The 23,540-nt window shown below is 44.2% G+C and overlaps 1 protein-coding gene across 1 annotated transcript; it reads right to left on the minus strand.

Annotated features, from left to right (window-relative positions):
* Nucleotides 1-9,616: 9,616 nt before the first annotated feature.
* LOC112546169 (uncharacterized) lies at nt 9,617-15,018 on the minus strand. Its single transcript, XM_025185771.3, has 3 exons — nt 14,785-15,018; nt 11,437-11,494; nt 9,617-11,005 (listed from the first exon to the last, which is right to left on the minus strand). The coding sequence occupies exons 1-3, from the start codon at nt 14,917-14,919 to the stop codon at nt 9,798-9,800; spliced, it is 1,401 nt and encodes a 466-aa protein (XP_025041556.1). The 5' UTR covers nt 14,920-15,018; the 3' UTR covers nt 9,617-9,797.
* Between the last annotated feature and the right edge of the window lie 8,522 nt (nt 15,019-23,540).

Genomic DNA, 23,540 nt, shown 5'->3' on the forward strand with positions numbered 1-23,540 from the left:
TGTGTGTGTGTGTGAGAGAGAGAGAGAGACAGTGTGTGTGTTTGTGTGTGTGTGTGTGTGTGTGAGAGAGAGAGACAGTGTGTGTGTGTGTGTGTGAGAGAGAGAGAGACAGTGTGTGTGTTTGTGTGTGTGTGTGTGTGTGTGTGTGAGAGAGAGAGAGAGAGACAGTGTGTGTGTTTGTGTGTGTGTGTGTGAGAGAGAGAGAGAGAGAGAGAGACAGTGTGTGTGTTTGTGTGTGTGTGTGAGAGAGAGAGAGAGAGACAGTGTGTGTGTTTGTGTGTGTGTGTGTGTGAGAGAGAGAGAGAGAGAGAGAGAGAGAGAGACAGTGTGTGTGTCTGTCTGTTTCTCTCCCCCCCCCCCCAACTGTCATAATTTTTAAATATTTATATTATGCTAGGACCCAAAGTCCCCATCTGGGCTTGAGACTCCATTGTGCTCCCCGGGGGAGAGACGATGTTGGTCTCCTTGGCCTCAGATAATGGCGCAAGAATGGGTGGGCTTAAACTGCAGCAAGGTGGTTATGTTTATTCCTGTCAGGGTGGTTAAACACTGGAATAAATTGCCTAGATAAGTTGGGGAATCTCCATCACTAGAGATATTTAAGAGCAGGTTAGACAGACAGCTATCAGAGATGATCTAGATGGGCTTGGTCCTGCCGTGAGGGGACTGCACTTGATGACCTCTCGAGGTCCCTTCCAGGTCTAGTATTCTATGATGCTATGCTGCTGCTGAACAAATACAAAAGGAAGACAGTCCCTGCGTTGAAGGGTTTATAATCTAAAAACATAAACAAAGAATAAGGCACGGGGATGTAACATAAAAGAAATAAATGCTTTCTGGCTTTCCAGAGACAGAGAGACTGTCTGACTGTGTGTTTTATAATCTTCTTCTAGACTGAGATTTCCCTGGGAGTCCAATGCACACATGGTTAGGGAATAGTACTCTTTGTATGCACGGTTGTACTTGAGTCTGGAGTCACCTCCTGGAAGAGTCTTTAAAATTCCCACTAAAATCTCCCAAAGGCCTGCTTCCTTTTGATGTAGACCAGTGTTTCTCAACCTTTTTTGTATAAAGTACCCCTTTAAAAAAATTATAATTATCCCCCAGTATCTACAGTGTTCAGACACACACATTTTTTTTCTACTGGTACAACAAATTTGTTTAAACAACTTAATTGTAGCTGGGCGGGGGATAAAATTTTTGGGTGTAAAAAGTACAAAAATAATAAAACGCTGTAAAACTTAAAACAAAAATTCAGTTTTCTCCAATTTTCAGTTGTCTTGATGTACCCCCTCCCCCTTCTCCCAACTTCTTTCAAGTATCCCCTAAGGCTACTCCTACCACTGGTTGAGAAACACTGATGTAGACTACAAGTCCCAGCAGTCTCAGCAGGAGCCTTCTGCTGGGTGAAAGCTGTATGCAAAGCAATGTGGGACAACAGGGGCAGACTGAATAAGGTGGAGTGATAGGAAGCAGAGGGCACTGAATTGGAGTAGGAAACAGACGTTTGCAAAACAAACGTTTGTGCCCAGGAGCCCGCCAGTAAAAGCCGCTTAAAAACGAGGTTTTATTTTTTTAAAAAATTTGCAGCAGTTGTGAGTGTAAATATTTAATCACTGGCATACGTTGATATATTCATCAAAGAGTTCATGGTGCGTTGGCTAGCTGGCTTAGTGTCCTTGGGGGCTATAATAGACCACAAAGGGGTGCAAGTAGGAGAAGGCAGGGACAGATTGTTCTCCTTTATCATGCAGGCCCAATGTTTTAGCTCCAAGCACTGGAAAAATTAAATATGGAAATGTGAAACTAGGTGCTTTTATCAACCCCATTTCTAAACTGGCTCTTCTACATTGCACCTGGCCAGATGGTGATTATATGAATGGATGTTTGCATGTGCAAAGCAGGCATTTGAGCATGCAAATGCAATGTGTTCCCATTAAGCACATGCACATGTTTTGTGGGTGCAGTTTGGGCATGCCATCCCCCGTATCTGAATGTTTCCTGTACCATCAGCTGTCAGCTATGGCACAAATGTGGTTCCACCATCCCGGGCTGTCCGAGGCAATGTTCCCTCTAATCTTTTCCATCCATGTGCAGATTTTTTTCCATCCGTGTGTGGAATAAATATGCAATGAGGCATGTGCAAATGTGCACTACCTGTAGAAACAAAAAACTGACCTGGGGATACTCTGCTAATCAGCTGGGTGTTTGAATCTCTTCTGAGCAGCTGCACAATCACACAGCTTACAGGGAAGACTGATCCTGGGTAGGAATGTGAACTAGTCAAGTAGTTGATGATCCGATAAGCAAAAGGGAGAGGTGCTGCCACTTTGAAAAACACCACATGCCGCCCAGGGCCAGCTGGGATGTCCCCAGGCTGCATGCAGCATTTCAAAGTAGCAGTGCCCCGGGGAGCCCAGGATCAACTGGGGTCTCCCCCATGTAGCGCTGCTGCTTTGAAATGCCATGAGCAGCCTGACGCTGGGCTCCCTGCAGTGTTTCAGAGTGGCAACGCCACACGGAGCCCGGGGTCAGCTGGGGACTGCCTCCACTGGCCCCGTGCTCCCGGCAGCACTTTTGCCTTTGAAGTGTAGCAATAGCTCTAGGGCTGTTTCTACACTTCAAAGGCAGTGTCGCCCTTATTGACTATTCGGTTAGTCAGTTAATTGAAATTTAACATCCCTAATCCTGGGTACTTCTTTTCCTGTTTCCTGACAAAGGGATTATTTTGGAGGGCAGGGAGGTATGCCTTATAATTAAGGACATTTTGGGCAACACCACAAAGGAGATTGTGAGAGCCCACTCCTCTGGTGTGATTCAAGACATATCCAGAATGGATTAGGCGGGGAGGAAATGTGTTCTGCCATCCACTAGCAGTTCCTCCTTAGCTCCCTCAATTCAGGTTATGGCCTGCAATTTGACATGTCTCCAACATATTGCTTTCAGGCACACCTTCAATGTACATGAACCCAGGAATACATGGGCACTGCCTCAAGCGCTGTAAAAAATCTCCCACAGCTGTACTGCCCAGTACTGGTAAAATACTGGCAGCTGATCTCCACTAGCACTTTCTCCTCTGCTACCACAAGTGAAATTGTAAAGCTAAGAGATGTTAAAAGAAAAGCCAGAGCAGACATGGTTGGGAGAATACAGTCTGACTTCGACTAACAGTACACAATCTACATTAGGGCTCTCTCTCACAGCAGGACAGACAGACAGAATTTTCTATTGTTAAAAGACTGCCAGAAAAGTGTGTTTTAAGCCAGAATCACGTTGAAGGGAAAATGATACTAGTCCTATGCTTCACGTTCCACCCACAAAATAAGCTCCACCCACACAAGTGGCCAAAAAAGAGTGTTCATGGTAGATTGTGCAGATGTTTAAAATATGATAATGTGGGTTCTCTGAGCTCCACTGGGCTGCTTGAGTTGGCTCCCCATGGGAGGGACATGGCTATGCCCCTGGGCTCTGCTAGGCTCCTTTAGCTATGTTCCTTCATGATGGGAGAAAAGTAAGTGATGGTATCGCTCAAACACCAGCCACTTGCGGCATCAAGAGGAGCCATGACTCAGTATATGATACAATGCTGTGAATCTCCCTCTGCTTTTTGACATCAGCAGTGAATTAATTAACAGTATGTATATTATCATCACTAGGCATGAGAATTGACACGTCACATAGGGCAGTTCCAACCGCTATCAGAGACGATGTTCCAGACTCTCTCATAGGCTGTGTCCACACAAGAGATCAGATGTGTCATTCCCCAGTGTAGGTAGACGTGTCAACTAGTTCTCCTTAAGTTAGCACCTAAAAATACCCATGTGGCCTGACAGGTTGGGTTAGCTGCCCTGTCTAACCTCACAGATATGTACTTGGACAACTAGCCCAAGCCGCTGGCTGTGCTACCGGGGCCATGCTGCTATTTTGAGGGCATTAGCTCAAGCAGAACTAGTACATATATATGTTCCTACATTGTGCTTTACACCTCCCCGCCACTGTGCAGACATAACCAAACGTATCTCTTGCATCTGTTACACTTGGGTCACAGCTCTTGAGGCATTTATCTCAGCCATGAGAACCAGAAATGTTGTTATTGTTGTTGCTATTTTGAAATGAAAACTGACTGTGTGGAAAACAAGAGAGTTATTCCAGAGAGCTGTCAGTATGCCATACTATTGCATACCCCTAAACCCCAACTCTGCTTTTAGGAAAGAAGGGATGGTAGTTATTAACCATAGCTATTGTTGCAAATATGTAATACTGCTTCATCAATTAGATTATTTTCCAAAATATAACTTTGTTCCCATGCACATAGAAGAGTAACTGGTCTCATTCTATAGTACTTAAGGGTATGTCTACGCTAGCCCCCTAGTTCGAACTAGGGAGTCTAATGAGGGCGACAAATTGCAAATGAAGCGTGGGATCACCGGGCGATTACCATTTTGGAAATTGACTAGCCCAGCAGAACTGCCCGTGTCTACACGTGGCGGAGAAGGGCGATTCCGAAATAAACCCCTTACTTCGAATTACCAGTTAAACTTCATTCCATGACTCCTGGTTTAACGGTAATTCAAAGTAAGGGGTTTATTTTGGAATTGCCCTTCTCTGCTGCGTGTAGACTCAGGCAGTTCTCCCAGGCTAGTCAATTTCCAAAATGGCGACTGCCCGGAACATGCTCATGAAGCACAGGATATTTAAATCCCACACTTCATTTGCAATTTTGGTCACCCTCATTAGCCTCCCTAGTTCTAACTAGGGGGCTAGTGTAGACATACCCTAAAAGTTAGTATTTTGACAAGAACAATCTATTTCTGTTTTTTCCTATAGATTATCGTGGCGAAGCATAAGGAAGTAGAAACTTTGGAAACAGGATAAGTCATATTACCCACAAATCTTCTTTAATATGTTCTTGGTATGATAGTTCATCAGCCATTTTTTTGGGATTCTGTTGCTATGACCTTGTAGAAGTAAAGCAAGCAAACAGATTTTACATTCTGTGTGTATGGCTGGAAGGAAGAGGGTTCTATACTAGGGTCCATCACTGGATGTAAAATTTGTCCACAATACATAGCTCTTCTTCGTCTGTCTTACCATTGTAGGATGAACACTTGGGAAAAACAGGCTTAGACTAGCACTTTTCTAAAGATTTTTTTATAAAAGCCCCCAAGCCAAAACTAGTTGTTTTAAGGCAAACAAAATATTCTGAAATCTGAACTCCACACTTGTCCGTTTATGTATTTTATTGCATTGATTCCATTACTCCATACATTCCAGGCTTCGTGCATGATGAAGGAGAGAGCAGTCCACCTCCCTGTTTCTCAAAGTGTCATGTTCCCCTTCACGGCCACATTGACTACAGTGGGGGCAAGATTATGCCTCATGTCAATAGTGCTAGTTGAGTATTTTGCAGCCGAACTGCAGGAATGAGCTCATGCCACTTTGCAATAAAAAGAGTCAGTATCTGAAAAAGTGTATGTCAAATGCGATCTTGTATTTTGTGACTTGCTTGTGTTGGGGGAGGGAGTCATGAGCCATTGCTGACCCACCCCAATGGATAGTCCAGAGAGCCCCTGGATTGTTGCACATTTTCCCCGCTGTATGACCAGTTCCTGCTGGAATTCAGCAGCCCAGAGTCGTTATCATTGATTTGTGCCCCTTACACCTGTCTTATTTCTGCCATTAGAGGTGGGTGAACCCCTTCTTGGATTACTAAAGTATAATTATCAAACTCATTGATTTCACTTACCTTCCTTCCTCAAAAAACAACAAATAGTCTGGTAGCACTTTAAAGACTAACAAAACATGTAGATGGAATCATGAGCTTTCGTGGGCACAGCTCACTTCTTCAGATGTGTTGGAGGTCCAGAACCAAGAATAAAAAAAGGAAGGGGGGAGGGGAGAAAAGGAAACACACAAAAATCTGTTGGGGAACACTTTAATCTCTCTGGACACTCATTAAGGAATCTCCAAGTTGCTGTTTTCTTTCAGACCAATTCCACAAGCCAAATACACAGAGGATTGGAACTCCACTTCATTCAGTTTAACTCTCATGCTAATGAATTAAATCGCGATATCGGTTGTCTTGCACATTATCAACCCACCAACCAATGAAGGTGCCAATGGTTCTTGATGTCTGTGTAGAATCTGGTGTTAGTATTCTTCCTTTCCTAATACTAAACTAATGGTTCACATCAGCCTCTTAACTCTTTAGTCTTTAAGACGCTAATAGACTATTTGTTGTTTTTTAGTTTTTCCTGTTACAGACTGGCTCAGCTAAACCTTTGAAAGTTATCTACCCAATTCCTCCCCTCCCCCCACTTCCCTTTTTTATTCTTGGTTCTGGACCGCCAACATTCCGGTCATCTGAAGAAGTGGGCTGTGCCCACGAAAGCTCATGATACCATCTACAGGTTTTGTTAGTCTTTAACGTGCTACCAGACTATTTGTTGTTTTTTAAGTTTTTCGTGTTACAGACTAACTCAGCTACTCCTTTGAAACCTCCTTTCTTAGTACGTCATCCTGCTCCAATTGATGGCACTAGCTAATCTCCACAGGACTTATATTGTGCAGGGACAGGCTCATAAAAGATTCCTTGCTCCTCCACAAGAACAGGAAGCTAATACTCCTACCCTCCTTTGGAAGCTACACAAATGGTTACCCACATGTCAGCCGGCAGGAAATATTTGTAGAGAACAATAGAACAATATCACTGAGAGCAGACAGAGCACTGCTATGACATGTCTGAACTCCGGTTCCTTTCTCCTTGCATTCAGGCAAGCTCCACCAGCAGAGTACTTCCAGAACTGGGGGGACGGGGGGAGGAGGAGAAATCATGGGTAGCCTCTACTTACTTTGATTTCCCAGTGACTCTGTCAAAGCAGGCTCAACTTTTGGCATGACCTGAGTGAGCTACATCCCAGAGCACAGAACCGTGAGACTGTGTTGTCCCATGACATACGTTCACAAAATAGCCTGATGACTGGGGATCACATCAGACTAAATATGGAGAAAAGTGGACTCAACTACCTTTATGAGAGTTGAGAATGAGGGAGAAAGACCAGTCAGAGCCCATTTGGGTGAGTGGACTTCTTCCCCAAAACAGCAATTCTAGGTCTGCTGTAGAAGGACACTCCTACCGGCAGCCCATGAGCTTTTCCAAGCAATTTCCCATCTTAAACTGGTTTCTCCTTGGGCGAGAACTGTGAAGCATGTACATATCCAAAAGCTATGGAATGTCCTCATTTCAGCAAGCTTTGGATCAGGCCCCATCACAGGAAACTTACGATTTCTATTTTTAAAACTGAGCAGAGCTACTTTGGAGCTTTGACCTATTTCAGTTAATGCTGCTGCTTTGCCAGCTGCTAAGGGCTTTGCATTTGGATTTGCTATGGAGATCTTGCCTGTTGGTTACTGCAGGCAACATTGGATGGGACATGACTTTTGGATGCTCTGTGCTTAAGGCAGTTATCTGAAGAACAAGAAAATATACTGTGGGAATTGTCCCGCTTGTTAGTTTTACTAACGCTTAGTCTGGATGCTGGCCACTCTCCAGGCTGAGAGTGGAAGGAGGGTTGAAGCATCCTGGGGGAAGTAGCACCAAGTCACATTTGGTTTGATTTGTAGGAGGAAATATAATCTCCAACCTTTCTCTGTGTTTTAATTTTTCAGCTTTGGGGGCCTGAATGGTGACCTTGGGACATCTCTGTGCTTCTATTACAGACCTGCTTTTATAATCCTTTGTCTGTCATCCTTGTAATGCAATATCCATTCAACATCCATTGAAACAGAGGCACTCTCCTTTGCTCGAGGTGTGTTGCTTCAGTTGTGAGTCTTTTGATGGGAACAACTTTCAATTTCTGATCATTTCAAATTCAGGGGGTCCCGACAGACATTGCACAGCACTTTGAAAATAGGTATTGGGCCAGCTTCTGTATTCTCCAACACTGTCACCTCTCCTTGGGTTTACTTAGTTACAGCTTACTTTAACCTTCTCAGGAATGTTAGTTGGCAGCAGCATGTGACCCGTAGGCTATTGATAACACTAGGAAAAGAGATCATGTTTAATGCTGTTAGGTAAGCATCCTCCTTGGGTCAATCATGACCCACTATTTATTGATTTATTATTGTTAATTATTACTAGTATTATTACTTTCACTGTGGTAACAAGTAGAATCCCCAGTCATAGATTCCAAAGCCAGAAAGGGGCCATTGTGATACAAGGCAGAGTAGATGATAACACAGGCCAGAGAACTTCCCCAAAATAATTCCTGTGGCAGATCTTTTAGAAAAACCTCCAAGCTTGACTTTAAAATGGTCAATGGTGGAGAATCCGCCATGACCCTTGGTAAGTTGTTTTGATGGTTAATTACATGTCCTGAATGGACCTGTTGTACTAGGTGCTGCACACACACAGAATGAGGAGCCTACTGTTTAATAGCTGTCTAGACTATGGGCAAAGTTTTGGTAGTCCATGTGCTAGGCAGCATAGTGCCAATCACAATCTCTTGTCCTAGCTTGACAAAGGCCTCATCCGATAGGTTTACACTGCTACTGGGAGCATGCCTCCTAGGCATTGGGTAGGCAGACCCAATAATAGCCGTGTGGATGTTGCAACTGGGTTATCAACCTGAGTATGGACCCAAGGTTTGAGGTGGGCTTGTGCTCAGATGACTAGCCTGTGATGCTGCTGATGCTGCAAATCCACACTGACATTTTCAGCATGCTAGCTCAAGTAGTGTTAGTGTGTATCTGTCGGCTAGGGCTGGAAGGCATGCCCTCTGGTGCAAACTCATTAAGATATGCCAGGCCTGGCCCTTGTGACCACCTGTTAGCCTACAGAGGTACTCTGCTTGCAAACCATTTAGAGACGGTATTGCAAAAGATCCCCAATGTTCAAACTGCAAAGGCAGGTCATTCAAAAGCCTTCCACAGCAAGCCAGGCTCCTCTTGCCATAGCTCTCAGCCTGCGAAGACCCAAATGCTGGATGCAATCAATAATAATGACCTTCAAAGAGAAACACAAAAATTATACATACATGAAACTTAAAATGCTGTGGGATTCAGTCTAGTGTGAACAGCTTTTCACCTGAGTTCTACAATTGTTTATTTTTAATTATGTAAATCATTTACATTGGAAAAATTAAGGGGACATGAAATTTGGGTAGAATGTAGGTAATTTTGGGACTGACAGGAAAGGCACGTGGGAGGTACACTTCTAAAACTCTGATACCTCCCGAGCATGCTTTACATCTCTTTCCCAGAACTCTGTGTGTGAGAAGAAAGAAAGAACGAAAGAAAGTGTGTGAGTGTGAGAGAGAGATCAGAAAGGCTATTTCTGTTCTGCAAGAAGTTTCTCATTTGTGCCACGAGACACACATTTTATTACACCTATTGACAATTATGTGCCCCAAATTAATACCTGTTTAGAGGAGAAATCACAGAGCTCCTGCTCTCTTGTGCATTCCTGCCACAGAGACTGAATTGCCATGCTAACCTGGGAAAGTTAGGTGGGGACAATGTGGAAACGAAGTGCCGCTTCTTAAATGAAGAAGCCTTGCCACCTGGGTTCTTCCCACACCCACAGCTGCCACTACAAATAATCTGCATAACTAGGAGCTTGGTGCTTTGCTATTTATTGAACCCAGCGTGTCCTGAGAGCACCACAGAATAGCAGAGAATGCCTTTTGTGCTATTCCCTCCCAGGTAGTTCAGGTCCCTTTGGGTAAACCAGGCATCGGAATCCTATCGATGCCAGAAATTTAAGTCGGCTGGGTGGTAATTCCAGTTAGATGGCACCTTCACTTGTTAATGGTAGGTGGTGCTGTATCAGAACCTCCTCTTGTCATGTCTGCCAGGAGAGGTGTATTGTGGATTAAGCTGGCGCCATCACTGCTTCCTGCCAGCTTCTCATAGTCTGGGCTCAGCTGCAGAGTGCTCGTTTGGTGTTTTCTCTCCCAGATACTCTTGCGTTGTGGGTGGGTGTCACAAAGAACCTGCCCTCTTGGGCGTTGGTTGGAACTTTCCCAGGTGTGGCCAACAGATACCCGTTTTGCCAATGTGTCCTTGACCAAGATGGTGCGAGATGCCGAGAAGGGGCGGGAGGTCTGTTCAGGGGTGTGCTCTGAGCCGAAAGGCTGTGGGTTGACGAGATAGATGTAAACTTCGGCTCGTGGAGCCTGTGGCAAGCTCTGGTGAAATTCGGTCCTAGGATGGTGCTCAGGATTCCTCTGACGTGCCTGAGGCACGGAGTGGGGATAATCATTGTTGAGACAAGTTCTCGACTCTGGGGTGGGAGTCAGGGCAGAGTACACTACCCGCTTGGGGCCTGGGAGGATTGGGCTGGGGATGAAGTGTGCCTCACTGACTTGGGGATGAACGTGAACAGCAGAGCACTCTGAATGGAGGCCAATGGGTTCCTCTGTGCTGGGAACAGCAGATTGGTGCAGGAAACTCTGCCCTCGCATAGTTTCTCCTGCACTGTTCAGGTGGAGCTCTTTATCCCCAGTGGCCCTCTGGGGGTTGCGTATGTAAATGCCCCAGTCAACCAAGCTGCCTCTGGCCTTGGCAACGTGCTCTGGGGACCTAGTGTGAAAATGCACTGATGACACAGTGGATCCAGCTGGGCACGCTGGCTGGGGACTGTCACTGTCTGAGTGATGGGAGCTGGACTGGCTCTCCCAGTCTTGGTAATGCTGAGCTTGGTTAGGCCGGTTGTTTGCCTGACGGTGTTGCTGCTGGTGCCCATACCAACTGGCTTTCTCATCATCAGTGTCCTGATGGGTTGGCCAGGAACCATGGTAACTCTTGTCCTTCCTGTGATCCTGGGGACAGTGGCTTTTCAGACCAGTTAGGTTGTTCATGTTTACGGTTAGCCTCAGAGGATCAAGAGTGCAGTGAAAGCGCAACATGGAGACGTTCTTGTGGCCTTTGTTCAGTACCACTTCCTTCCAAGTGCTGGATTTCTTGTTGCAGGAAATAGCTGTTAGTGCTTTGATCCATCTGTATGCTTCAGGGGAATGAAGAGGAACAATTAAAAAAAAAAGAAATGAATCCATGGAAGTACAATATATATGTCAGCTAACTTATAGGAATAAATTACTGTAATCTCTGGCCAGACAATATCTGGTTCCTTTCTTCCTTCTTCTCAGACCTGTCTATAAGGTGACCTTGAAGAGACAGAGAGGGACAGTAAAGGACATAAACAGAAAGAGAGATAGGGACAGACCACATCTACATGAAGATTTTGTTCTCAAATTTCCCACTGCTGCTAGTCTGGGTGCAGCTCTGCTGGTGGTAGTTATGGTATATGGGAGCCCTTGTGTAGACAGGGCTCCTGCAGATACCAGTGTTTAGGACACAACGTCATCTAATTAGCACTGGCCAAAAACAGTTTAGAACAAACCAAAATTGAACGTTCCCTCATCTTCTCCACTTTACCTTTGGTGACGAAATACTGGGAGATTCTTTTCAGAAACTGACACAGGTAAATCCAGATCTGTGAGAAGGAGAAAAAAGTGGTGGCCATTGGGGTTAGCAGCTTCTCTCTAGTACACATACTTCTGCCAGCCTGAATTCCTGGCCCTTTTCCCCCCAATGGGAGTTTTGTCATTGACCTCAAAAGAATGAGGCTATTGCCTCTGACCTTAGAGTGGAGCAGCAACTGGTTTTCCTATTCCATAAGTATTTTCAAGATTTTGAAGAATTTTCCCATTTTTGAACCGTGAGAAAAGTGAGTCTCAAATTTTTTAATGAACTGAAATTTTTTTTTTTTTAAAGTTTTGGTATGGGTCAATCAAAACTTTCCATTTTGGTTTTGGCTTATTTTAAACTGTAAGATAACTTATACTTTGAATCCCCAAATGACTTTCCATTTCAAAAACATCCCTTTATTGCAATGCTCTGCCACAAACAGCTTCAGTTCCAATGAATTGGCATTTTCTGATGAAAATACATTTAGTCGGAAAAATTCTTGACCTATCTGTACCTGAACTACAAGTGCAAGAGGCTTCAAAAATTCAGTATCCACTGAGTCAACAACTTGTAATGTGATCACATCTTACATTTCAAGGGCAAACTCACCAGGAATTGCCCACCCACCCACCCACCCACCCACCCTCGCTACAGGGAAAAAAAAAACAATTTTCAAGATGCTTTGGCCCTGGTATAACATGGAAGAAATTTGGACAGTCATACCTCAGTGGACATAATTAACAGCAATAGAAGAGAACGATATTCAGAACAGGATTATATCCACAGTGGATCAGATTGTGAGTCTTTTTATCATATATCCCCACATCCTGCTAAATTAGGTCACATCACTGGTCCACTTATTTTCCTCTCCCCAACCTGCTGAATTAATTCAGGCCACGGGTCTATTTGGCCTAGAATCTCAGCTCCTCACTTATCAAATCACTAGTCCAGCTAATGTGTCTTTCCTCCAGCAGTGACCAGTATCTCATACCCATAGAATAAAGTGTTAAAATCCCTAATGCCGCTGGCCAACTGTGGAATGCCATTCAAGGGGAGGAAATTCCCTTTTGCTTACTGCTATGGGAGATTAGCATAACAGCTAATTACCCTTCTATCAGGGGCATAACTACAAATGTTATTAGCCATAACCTCCTTTTTCAAATACAACAGATGAACAGGGATCATTCACTGCAAAGGAACAGCCAGCTATGGAGTATATTGTGGCAGGCAGCTAACAACAGAGGACCATTTTAGGATAGGAAATAAAAACTCTTAGGAGAGGAGACTCAGCAGTTACAGAGACTAGAATTTGAGCAGGAGACAGTGATTAAACTCTTGGCTTTTACATAAACTGCCGTATGATCTTAGATGATCGTAAGTGCTCAGAAGACCTGTTCTGTCTTATCCAGGAGGCTCAATTAGCACGGCAGCACCTAGTACTATATCAGGGCACTAGTTTCGTTGTGACTCCAGGACGAATGGCCGTACTGAGTCATTGACCGCATTCCATGCAGGACAGCTCCCTCTAGCACCACATTGGTATTACTACAGAATGGGAGAAAGGCCCAGTGAATCACCCATGGCAATACAGTGCCCCCTAACATCACACTGTGGCAGTGGCGTCAATACTGACTCACAGGAAAGAATGTCCCCCAATTAGGGTTGCCAGATGGCTGAAACGAAAATACTGAAAACACTCCCCCCCCCCCCCCCAAAAAAAAACAGGGAAAAAAAATTTCGTTGAAGGAAAAAAAAGGGGAGGGGAGACCAAAGTTGTTGAGAAAAAAAAAAAAAAAAAAAAAAAAAGACTCCAAGGACCTGGATACCAGGTAGCCAGGTAGTCATTTAAAAAAACAAAACAAACCTGGACATGCTTCATTGGAGGGGGGAACTGGCCAGGAAGGGAGCGGTGCTGGCCAGGAAGGGCGGGGCCTGGAAACAGCTAACGGGGGGGGGGGCGCAAAACGGGGCTGGCCGGGGAAGATGGGGGGGCCAACGGGAAGCAGGGCTGGTCGTGGGGGGAGGGTCGGGAGGAACAGGTCTGGCCACGGGATATGGCGGGGAGGGGGGAAGAGTGGCTGGAAGTGGGCAGGGTTGGCCCAAAGTAAGGGGGACAGGAAGCACAGCTGGGGGGGATCAGGGGCCGCGAGGGTGGCCAGGAGGAAGGGTGGGCGGGAAGCAGAGCTGGCGGGGGGGGTGCAGCAGTGCTAGCTGGGGGAGATCAGGAAGAGAAATGGGCCAGCAGGAAGCAGAGCTGGGAGGGGTGGAGGGAGGTGGCTGGGGAAGATCAGGAGGGGAAGTGGGGGAGAGCCGGCCGGCTGGGAAGGGGGTGTGAGCAAATTGGCCGGCTGGGAGCGGGACTGACCTGGGCTTCCCCTCCTCCTCACACGCAACTGACTGAGGGCTTCCGGCAGCAATCGCAGCCCCACCTCCCAGCTGGGACTCCCAGCTGCTCCCCCTCCCCCACACCAGGCTTCCGTCTGGTGCACAGCCGGAAAAATCAGAAAATACTGGACATTGCATATGTCCGGTATTTTCTGATTTTTTTTACCGGACAAAGCACGCAAATACCAGACTGTCTGGTACAATATCGGACACCTGGCAACCCTTCCCCCAATTGGTAACCCGCGCTCCTCTGCCCAACACAGCCCTGCTTTAGGAGATAAGCACCCAGAGTAAGGGATGAAATCCTACAGATATCTGTATTAATTCCAGTGAAGACAAAACTTGGACATAGGGGTCAGTATTGATCCAGGAGAGGAGCACTTGACTAGGGCACTGTGGTTAGTAAGGACTCAAGGAGAAGTGTCAGAGGTCTAAGGGTACTCTAAACTGCAGGCTTCTTTTGAAAGAAGCTTTTTTGTAAGAGATCTGGAAAAACGTCTTCTGAAAGAGAGCATCCACACTTCAAAAGCGCATCAAAAAAGCGATCTGCTTTTTGAAAAGAGAGCGTCCACACTCATCGGACGCTCTCTTGCATGTAAGCTGTGATTACTATGGGTGGAATGGCCACCAGGGCACCTGTGCTTTTTCCTGGAGGCCTCTTCTTTCAAAAAACTCCCTCTTCCCCATCCACACATGCCTTTTTCCAAAAGAGCTTTTTTGGAAAAGGTGTTCTTCCTCGGAGAATGAGGTTTACCAATGTCGGGAAAATCCCTGCATTCTTTCGATTTTCTTTTGAAAGAACGCGATTGCAGTGTGGACATAGTTGAAGTTTTTTTTAAAAAACGGCCATTTTTCTGAAAAAACCCTGTAGTCTAGACGCACCCTGATAGAAGCAGCAGCCCTCCCCACCTCACAACACTGTTTGCTTACCAGGAGGACAGTTTTGATGGTATTATCCAGTAAGGCAAAAAGGCCCAACAAGAGTAGGATGGCAGCTAGAACATTCTGGTAGTACTCGCTGATGGAGAGGCAGCTTTTGGGAATCTTCTCTCCTAGCAGAACCATTATTAGAAAAGGTGTTAAGCATGGGGTTAGTACACCATCCTTTTGGTTGTCTTCCCAGTGGTGCTGATCATGGCAAGAGCAGCACTGAAGAAAGGTGCTCAGGTAGTGAGGTGGATAAGCTAGGCTAGACCATTGTGATGATGGACCTATGTCAGTCTTGGATGTGACTCAGATGGTAATATGGACCAAATACCTCAACAGCCTCTCAAGGACCCCAGGCCAACCAAGACTTAATAGAAGGCTCCAGTGAAATAGATTTTCTTAAATAATTCTGTGGATCCCTCCCATGTCATCCCTATATATAATCTTGGTCTGTCTGCAATCTTTAGTCTGTCTGCCTTCTCGCTAGAGATGTACGTTATTATATTATGAAACATTAGGCTTATATAACTCATTTACATTGACTCTCTATTTTCAATGAACTATACTGCTTCAACTGCCCCCAAAAAGATCTGTACTTATAGGTCTGGTTCAGTTTTTGGGGTCTGAATTCTATCTTGACCTTTTGAAATTTCTGAAGAAGTGGGTTTTGCCCATGCAAACTCATGATACTATATATACTCTTGCTAGTCTCTAAGTACTGTTGCCAGATGGTTTCAACAAAAATACTGTACACACTTGACATTACATCACAATCTACATTCCATCTTATTTAGTAAATACCAGACATTTATATTTTCTCAGTTTGTTTCCTGGACAGAAAGCTCAAATACTGGACTATCCGGTTCAAAACTGGACACCTGGCAACCCTATCTCTAAGGTGCCACAGGCCTACTTTTTATTTCTGGAATTTATGTTGGAGTTAAAAGATAATGGTTTGGTTCATGTTTTGGTATGGAAATTAGGGGAATCTTATGCTTATGTAGAAAGTCCCAGGTAGCTTTCAGTTGTTAGGGATGGTTTGACGAATTTGGTAGCCGGAAGGTTTTAAAGGTCTGAAAATATGTTTGGAATGGAGAGGTGAGGGGTTAACTAACATTTGAGGGTTCAGATTTAGGGCCAAATTCTCTGCTAGTGTAATTCCACTGATATCTCTGCAGATGTAACTGGTGAATGTAGCTCTCTGAGCCACATCTTATTTTACCCAAATTGCTTTGAACTGCTCTCTGCTATCTTTGATAGCTATCCTACTTTAAAGGGAGAATATAAACTAACAGCTGAACATTTAGATTTTGTAATCAACGTTTTTATAAAATGCTCAGGACAACAGAAATGTTTCTACCTTAAAAATAAAAGCAATCCCAACAGACCAAACAAAAGTGGAGATAGTTATTTGAAGACAAGTCACTTCTTTCCAGTGTTAGATATTTTACCTTCATTGATTTTCATTATGGCTAGGTCTATACTACAGTCCTTTGTCAGAAAAAGCTACGCAATTTGCATACCTTTTTCTGATCACTTTCCCAGAAGACGCTTTTCCACTATTTGGCCCAATCTAGACGGGGCCAAATGGCGGAAAAGCCTTCTCTTTTAGCAGAGCCCTTATCCCTTGTATCCCTCGTAGAATGAGGTATACAAGGCTCCCCGAAAGAGCACGTTTGCTCTTCCTCAAAAAAAAAAAGTGGAAGAGCAAACATGTTCCTTGGATGTGGCAGAGTTTTCCCAGTATACCTCTGGCATCCTGGAAAACCACCGCAGTGTAGACATACCCATGTGAGCTGGGAAATATGCAGAAGAAAGAAAAGCAGAAATAACTGTGACATTTTAGATTTTGAAATTTCATGTTTAATAATTATTATGTAACAGGTATGTTTAAAGCACATGATTTTTTTAAAACTTATGTAGGCTTTTAAATTGGTGCCCACAGCAATATGCAAGTTGACAGACTGTCACCTTTGTACACAACAGCTGCGAGAGAGGTTAGCAGAGTGGAGTGTATCCCACCATTCTAAAAATGCAGCTCAAAACAGGAGCTGGAAAAATATGCAGTCCCATTTCTAGATAAACCCCATTTGTGCATAATCCAATCCAGGGCAATGCTATTGCTGTTGGCTCCAGCAAAGAGGAACTTGGCAGCCATCAATGGAAGCTGCTACTGCACTTCCCCTGCCAAGATCCAAAAAATGAAGTGATGCTGGCCACACTTTAAAGTCAGTTGATCATAATGTTTTTGACAATCAGTTGCTAATAACCTCTTGACATTAATGTGGGTCACCTTCTATGAATGGATAAGCAAGGCAAAGGTTCTAAACTCCTAGGGGATGCAGCCAAAGCACTTGGGAAACAGGATCAGTATAAAATAGCTAAATTTACAGTTAAGCATTGAAGCACATCATGCAAGTTATCTAATATATTGCTACAAGCTTTAGAGGTTATAATGTACCAAACTAGCTACACAGACATAGTAGGCCCACCTCCAATAGGCAGTGGAGACCAATAACTACAGCAGTAATACTCAGACCTTAGTGGTTCACGAGCCAAATTAGCAATCTGCTTTACCCAAGAGCCACAGTAGTGCAAATTCATTGTTTTATTTACTATTCATATTTAACCAACATTCCAGAAAATATGTAGTTTTTATATATACATATTCCCACACTCATAAAAACACTGGAACTGGAAGGGACCTTGAGAGGTCATCAAGTCCAGTCTCCAGCCCTGGACCTCATAGCAGGACCCAGTACCATCTAGACCATCCCTGATAGAGGTCTATCTAACCTGCTCTTAAATATTGCCAGAGATGGAGATTCCACAACCTCCGTAGACAATTTATTCCAGTGTTTAACCACCCTGACAGGAAGTTTTTCCTAATGTCCAACCTAAACCTCCCTTTCTGCAGTTTAAGCCCATTGCTTCTTGTCCTATCCTCAGAGGCTAAGGAGAACAATTTTTCTCCCTCTTCCTTGTGACACCTTTTTAGATACCTGAAAACTGCTATCATGTCCCTTCTCGTTCTTCTCTTTTCCAAACTAAACAAGCCCAGTTCTTTCAGTCTTCCTTCTTAGGCCCTGTTCTCTAGACCTTTAATCATTCTTGTTGCTCTTCTCTGGACATTCTCCAATTTCTCCACATCTTTTTTGAAATGTGGTACTCAGAACTGGACACAATACTCCAACTGAGGCCTAATTTGCGCAGAGTAGAGCGGAAGAATGACTTCTTGTGTCTTGCTCACAACACTCATGTTAATACATCCCAGAATGATGTTTGCTTTTTTGGCAATAGCGTCACACTGTTGACTCATATTTAGCTTGTGGTCCACTGTGACCCCTAGATCCCTTTCTGCAGTATTCCTTCCTAGACAGTTGCTTCCTATTCTGTATGCATGAGACTGATTGTTCTTTCCTAAGTGAAGCACTTTGCATTTATCATGATTACCCTTCATATTTACCTCAGACCATTTCTCCAATTTGTCCAGATCATTCTGAATTATCACCCTATCTTCCAAAGAAGTTGCAACCCCTCCCAGCTTCGTATCATCTGCAAACTTAATAAGTGTACTCTCTATGCCAATATCTAAATCGTTGATGAAGATATTGAACAGAGCCAGTCCCAAAACAGACCGCTGCAGAAACCCACTTGTTATGCCCTTCCAGCAGGATAGTGAACCATTAATAAACACTCTCTGAGAATAGTTATCCAGCCAGTTATGCACCCACCTTATAGTGGTCCCATCTAAGTTGTATTTGCCTAGTTTATTGAGAAGAATATCATGCGAGACCATATCAAATGCCTTACTAAAATCTAGGCATATAAGTGCAAATTGATAACTGAATTAGTAATCACATAGTAAAAGCGTCCTGACTGGTAACTTACTTTAATATAATGAGCTACAAAGAGCTATAGGAGACACCTTGGCCATGTCTACATTACGCTGAAGATCAATGCTACTGTGGTTGATCTTCTGTGGATCAATTTAGCGGCTCTAGTGAAGACCCACTAAATCAGTATTTCTTAAACTTTTTAAGACTGAGGAACACCAAACAATTGTTTTTTAATGAGGAACACCAAGGAGCAAAAAAAAAAAAAAAAAAAGGTACAGGGGAAAGTTATTGAGGGAAAAAAGGTCACCTGACCCTTTAAGGGCGGCCAATTTGAATTCCATTGATCTCCACGGCACACTGGTGTGCCGCAGAACACAGTTTAAGAAACACTGCACTAAATCAAACTCATAGGGTATCTACATTGGGGCTGGTACTCCTGCGCCTCATGAGGAGTAAGGGAAACCAACAGGAACATTTGCTCCTGTCAACCTCTCACTGTATTGGCAGCGTGGAAACGTGACTTAAGATACATTGACTCCAGCTATATAATTGTATATCTTACGAACTTCTGAATAGCTTCTGTGGGTTCTGCTCTCTCTGTTGTCCACATGGGTCTATTTACTACAGTTGCTTTATATTGCAATTTGGTCCGTATGGCCTCTCAAACTCCATTCAGGCACCATCCTGCTGTAGTGTAGACCAGGCCATTAAAGCATTGTTTGAAGGCCATAAGCCTCAGTCTGAGTATCACTGAATTGGAGCATAAAACTGGAAGACAGGATTCCAAAGTTCTACTTCCAGTTAGTCACTGACTCGCAATGCCTCCAAGCAAGCCATTATTTCTGTGTTTCAGTTTACCTGTCTGTAAATTGGAGATAATGCTACCAAAGGTAAATTACCAAGGGGTTTGGACTGGTTTGTAAAGCACTATGAGTGCAAAGTATCATAAATATGATATTCAAAATAGTTCTGGAATATTTCCAGACTGATGGCTATAGTCATTCCAAATGTTTTCTTTGTAGTTGTTGTACAAACAAACAGCAAAGAGATGCAATATTCATCAGCATCCTAAAGCGAAAGCTGGTCTCCTACTGACTAATTATTCTGTGCATACATTCAGCTAGAAGAGACACTTCAATAATTCAGTAGAAGAGGACCAGGTAGCTTAGGAGCTTTTGTCTTGGTTGACAGTCTTTTAAATCAGGTGAAATCTAATCGATAGTTTGTACATATACCAAAACACTTCCTTGCACTGCCTGCATCAAACACTACTGATGAACAGAGAAAAAAGATAGCGGTAACTGTAGCTATAAGAAGAGAGAGTTTATAGCTGCTTTGTATGCATAAAGTTCATATGAGTAAAAGTACAGGATTCTGCTAGTTGTAATAATAGGAAAATGTTGAAGGTTGCCAGCAGAGAAAAAATAATGGGGGGAGGAGGGTTGAGCATCTCTTTTTACATTATTATGATGTAAAAGCCTGACAATGGTGTGTGCTTGGGTGTGGGTTTGTAGTAGTTGTTTTGTTTTATACCTTAGAAATTCCTTCTTAATTTCTGGTCCCCCTTTTTTGTGAGTGATTGAGAGGGGAAATGATAGGACTGTGACAGAGATGCCATACAAGTGAAACCTGATTAATAAAGAGTGGTTTCATGAACAATATTTTAAATCCAATTTAACACAAATTGAAAAACACTTGGAAGAAAACCAATTTTGAATTTGTTCAAAGTTCAAGCATCTTCCAACATGAATTTTCTGGTAGTGCTGAAGGATGCCCCCATTTAGTTCAGTGTTTTGACAAACTCCTTAAAAGCAGGGGGCCATTTTTGTATCACAGATAGTGAAATCTTTTGTGCGCTTTAATCCTACACTATGCAGATTTCGTGGAGCAGGGGAACCAGTGTTTCTCAAATTGGGGATCCTGCTCAAAAGGGAGTTGTGGTGAGATCACAAAAGTTATTTTAGGGATGTTGTGATTAAGAATGTTAAATAGTGGTTAGTAAGCTAATCAATGGAATTTCCAATGACTAGATTAGTCGATAAGAGGGTTAGCTCTAAGGGTGGCATGAGTCGGGACTGAGCAGTCATGATTCACGCTGTCTCTGGGACCACTGTGGCTCTCCTTTTTAAATGTAGCAAGAACTGCCAGGCTCTTACGACATTTAAAAGGCAGAGGTGCAATAAGGGGCCCAGCAGGATCCGGGACTCAGCTGTCCAGTCTCATGCCCGGTCCCAGACCCTGGCGGCTCTTATTATATTTAAAAAGCAGAGCTGCAGCGTCTGGGACCTACCTGGCTTAAGCCGGGATCGCGCTAGGTCCCCTGCTGTGACTCTGCCTCCCCTACCACCCTCAGAGATGGTGCTGGGAGAACTGGCTTTTAAGCCAGCTCCTGCCCTTGCTGCCTCTGATGCAGAGGCAGCAGGTGGGAGGGAAGCGAGTAAAGTAGCGACTAGGCTTATCGGGTAGTCGATTATTCGACTAGTCGCTTACATCCCTAGTTGTGATATTACCACCCTTATTTCTGCACTGCCATTAGAGCTTGGCGGCTGAAGAGCAGCAGCTGTTGGCCAGGTGTCCAGCTCTGAAGGCAGTGTCCTGTCAGCAGCAGCGCAGAAGTAAGGGTGGCAATACCATACCATACCATCTTTGCTTCTGCACTGCTGCCTTCAGAGCTAGGCAGCCAGAGTGGTATCTGCTGATAGCCCATCTCTGCACACAGCAGGGGAACTGGAAGGAACCTTGAGAGGTCATTAAGTCCAGTCCTCTGCATTTATGGCAAGACCAAGCACCATCTAGACCAGGGGTCACCAACCAGTAGATTGGGATCTACCAGTAGCTCTTGGAGCCTCTGACAGGTGATCCTGACTGGTTTGGCCAAGAGGCTATCAAGTGCCAGCACTTCAGCTGTCCCTCCCCTCACCGCTGCGCAGCTCCTGCCCTTTGCCTTGGAGCTGCTCCCCCCCCCCCCCAAGAACCTCCTGTTTGAGGTACAGAGCAGGGAAGGAAGAAGAGGGGGCACTGATGTCAGGGCACCCCACTCCCACCCTGTATTCTATCTCCACATAATGGAAAGGAGCACACAACAGAGTTTGGGATGGAATTTGCTGGCTGCTTTGAGAGTGGTGCAGGTGCAGGTCTGTGTCTGCCTTAGCCCCACTACACCACCACCCCAAAGCGCCCTGAGGTAAGCAGTGCCCAGCTAGAGCCAGCTCCGAACTCCTGCCCCAGTCATGTACCCCTTCCTACACCCCCAGCCCATCCTAGCCCTGAGTCCCCTAGGTCCAAACTCCCTTACAGAGCCTGCACCCCAACTCCCTGCCTCAGGTTTAGCTCAGAGCTCCTCTCACTCTCCAACTCCCTTAACCCAAGACCAGAGCCTGTGCCCCAATCCTCTGTCCCCGCCTGGTGAAAAGGAGGGAGAATGGGGGAGGGAAGGAGGATGGCATAAACAGAGGCAGGGCCTCAGAGAAGAGGCACAAAAGAAGTGGGGGCAAAGGTGTTTGGGTTTGAGGTGGATCCTAGGCTGCATTTAAATTCAAAAAGTGATCTTGTGCTTAAAAAGGCTGGGGGCTACTGATCTAGACCATCCCTGACAGGTGTTTGTCTAATGTGCTCTTAATCTCCAATAATGGAGATTCCACCACCTCCCCAGGCAATTTATTCAAGTGGTTAGCCACCCTGACAGGAAGTTATTCCTAATGTCCAATCTAAGCCTACCTAGCTCAAGTCCATTGCTTCTTATCCTATCATCTCAGGTTCAGGTGAATATTTTTTCCCATTCCTCCATGCAGCAATGTTTTAGGTACTTCAAAGCTGTTATGTACCCTCTCAGTTGTCTCTTTTCTAGACTAAACCCAATTTTTTTCAATCTTCCCTCATAGGTCATGTTTTCCTGACGTTTAATCATTTTTGCTCTTCTCTGGACTTTTCCAATTTGTCCACATCTTACCTAAAATGTGGCACCCAGAACAGGACACAACACTGCAGATGAGGCTTTATCAGTGCTGAGTACAGTGGAAGAATTACTTCTTCTGTTTTGTTTACAACACTCCTGCTTTTAATTTATATATATATATATATATATATATATATATATATAGGCAAGTGTGTTACCATAACAGCCCATCCTTACTTTCGCACTGCTTCTGGTAGCACCTCTGCATTTAGAGCTGGGCTCCCAACCATCAGCTGCCTAATTCTAAAGCCAGAGCCTATATCAGCAGAAGCAAGGGTAGCAGTACTGCAATCCCCCTCAATCTTGCAAACCCCCCTCCCAAATCCTTTCTGGGTTAGGACAGGACCCCTACAATTACAACATTGAAATTTAAGATTTTAAATAGTAAATTTAATTTTGAAATTATATATATATAAAAATCTCACTTCTATATAGGGCTTCATGGAATGGCCTTTTGGGAGCAGCCAGGAAGTAGATGAGGTAACCTCATTCCACCTCCAAGATACTGACTAATTTGCAACAGTGGAAAATAATTTTTTGTATATAAAATAGAAGGCATAAATAATAAAATTAATTTTTATGCCTTTTAGGAGAATGCCTCCTACTTTATATACAAAAGATTTAATTACACTTCAGAAATGTCTTCAAGTCAACCTCATCAGGGATCATTTAATGGAATCTAGAGACAGGGACAGAACCCAAAAGCAGCAGGAAAGTTGTATACAAAGCCCAACTTTGGGACTAAAGAGAAAGTGCCACAAACCCCAATTTGATCATCTCTTTTGCTAGAATTATTCCTTATTGTATATTCTCCAGTGCTTTGTCCTGGCCAATTTTTATATGAGGCGAGTGACCTTCTGGAGGCTATTTACTATCCAATACATCCCGTTGAATAACATGTTTCCCCCCAGATATCAAGTCCAAAATATGCAGGCAAAAGGTTTGACACTTTTTAAAAAGAATGG

Source organism: Pelodiscus sinensis, chromosome 17 (assembly GCF_052426305.1).
Source record: "Pelodiscus sinensis isolate ZL-2025 chromosome 17, ASM5242630v1, whole genome shotgun sequence".
Lineage (NCBI taxonomy): Eukaryota > Metazoa > Chordata > Testudines > Trionychidae > Pelodiscus > Pelodiscus sinensis.

Coding starts and splice junctions, on each gene's coding strand:
- LOC112546169 (XM_025185771.3), bottom strand. CDS start 14,919: ATGGTTCTGCTAGGAGAGAAGATTCCCAAAAGCTGCCTCTCCATCAGC. Junction 11,495..14,784: donor CCATCAAAACTGTCCTCCTG/GTAAGCAAACAG, acceptor TCCTTCTCACAG/ATCTGGATTTACCTGTGTCA. Junction 11,006..11,436: donor CCAGTATTTCGTCACCAAAG/GTAAAGTGGAGA, acceptor ATTCCCCTGAAG/CATACAGATGGATCAAAGCA.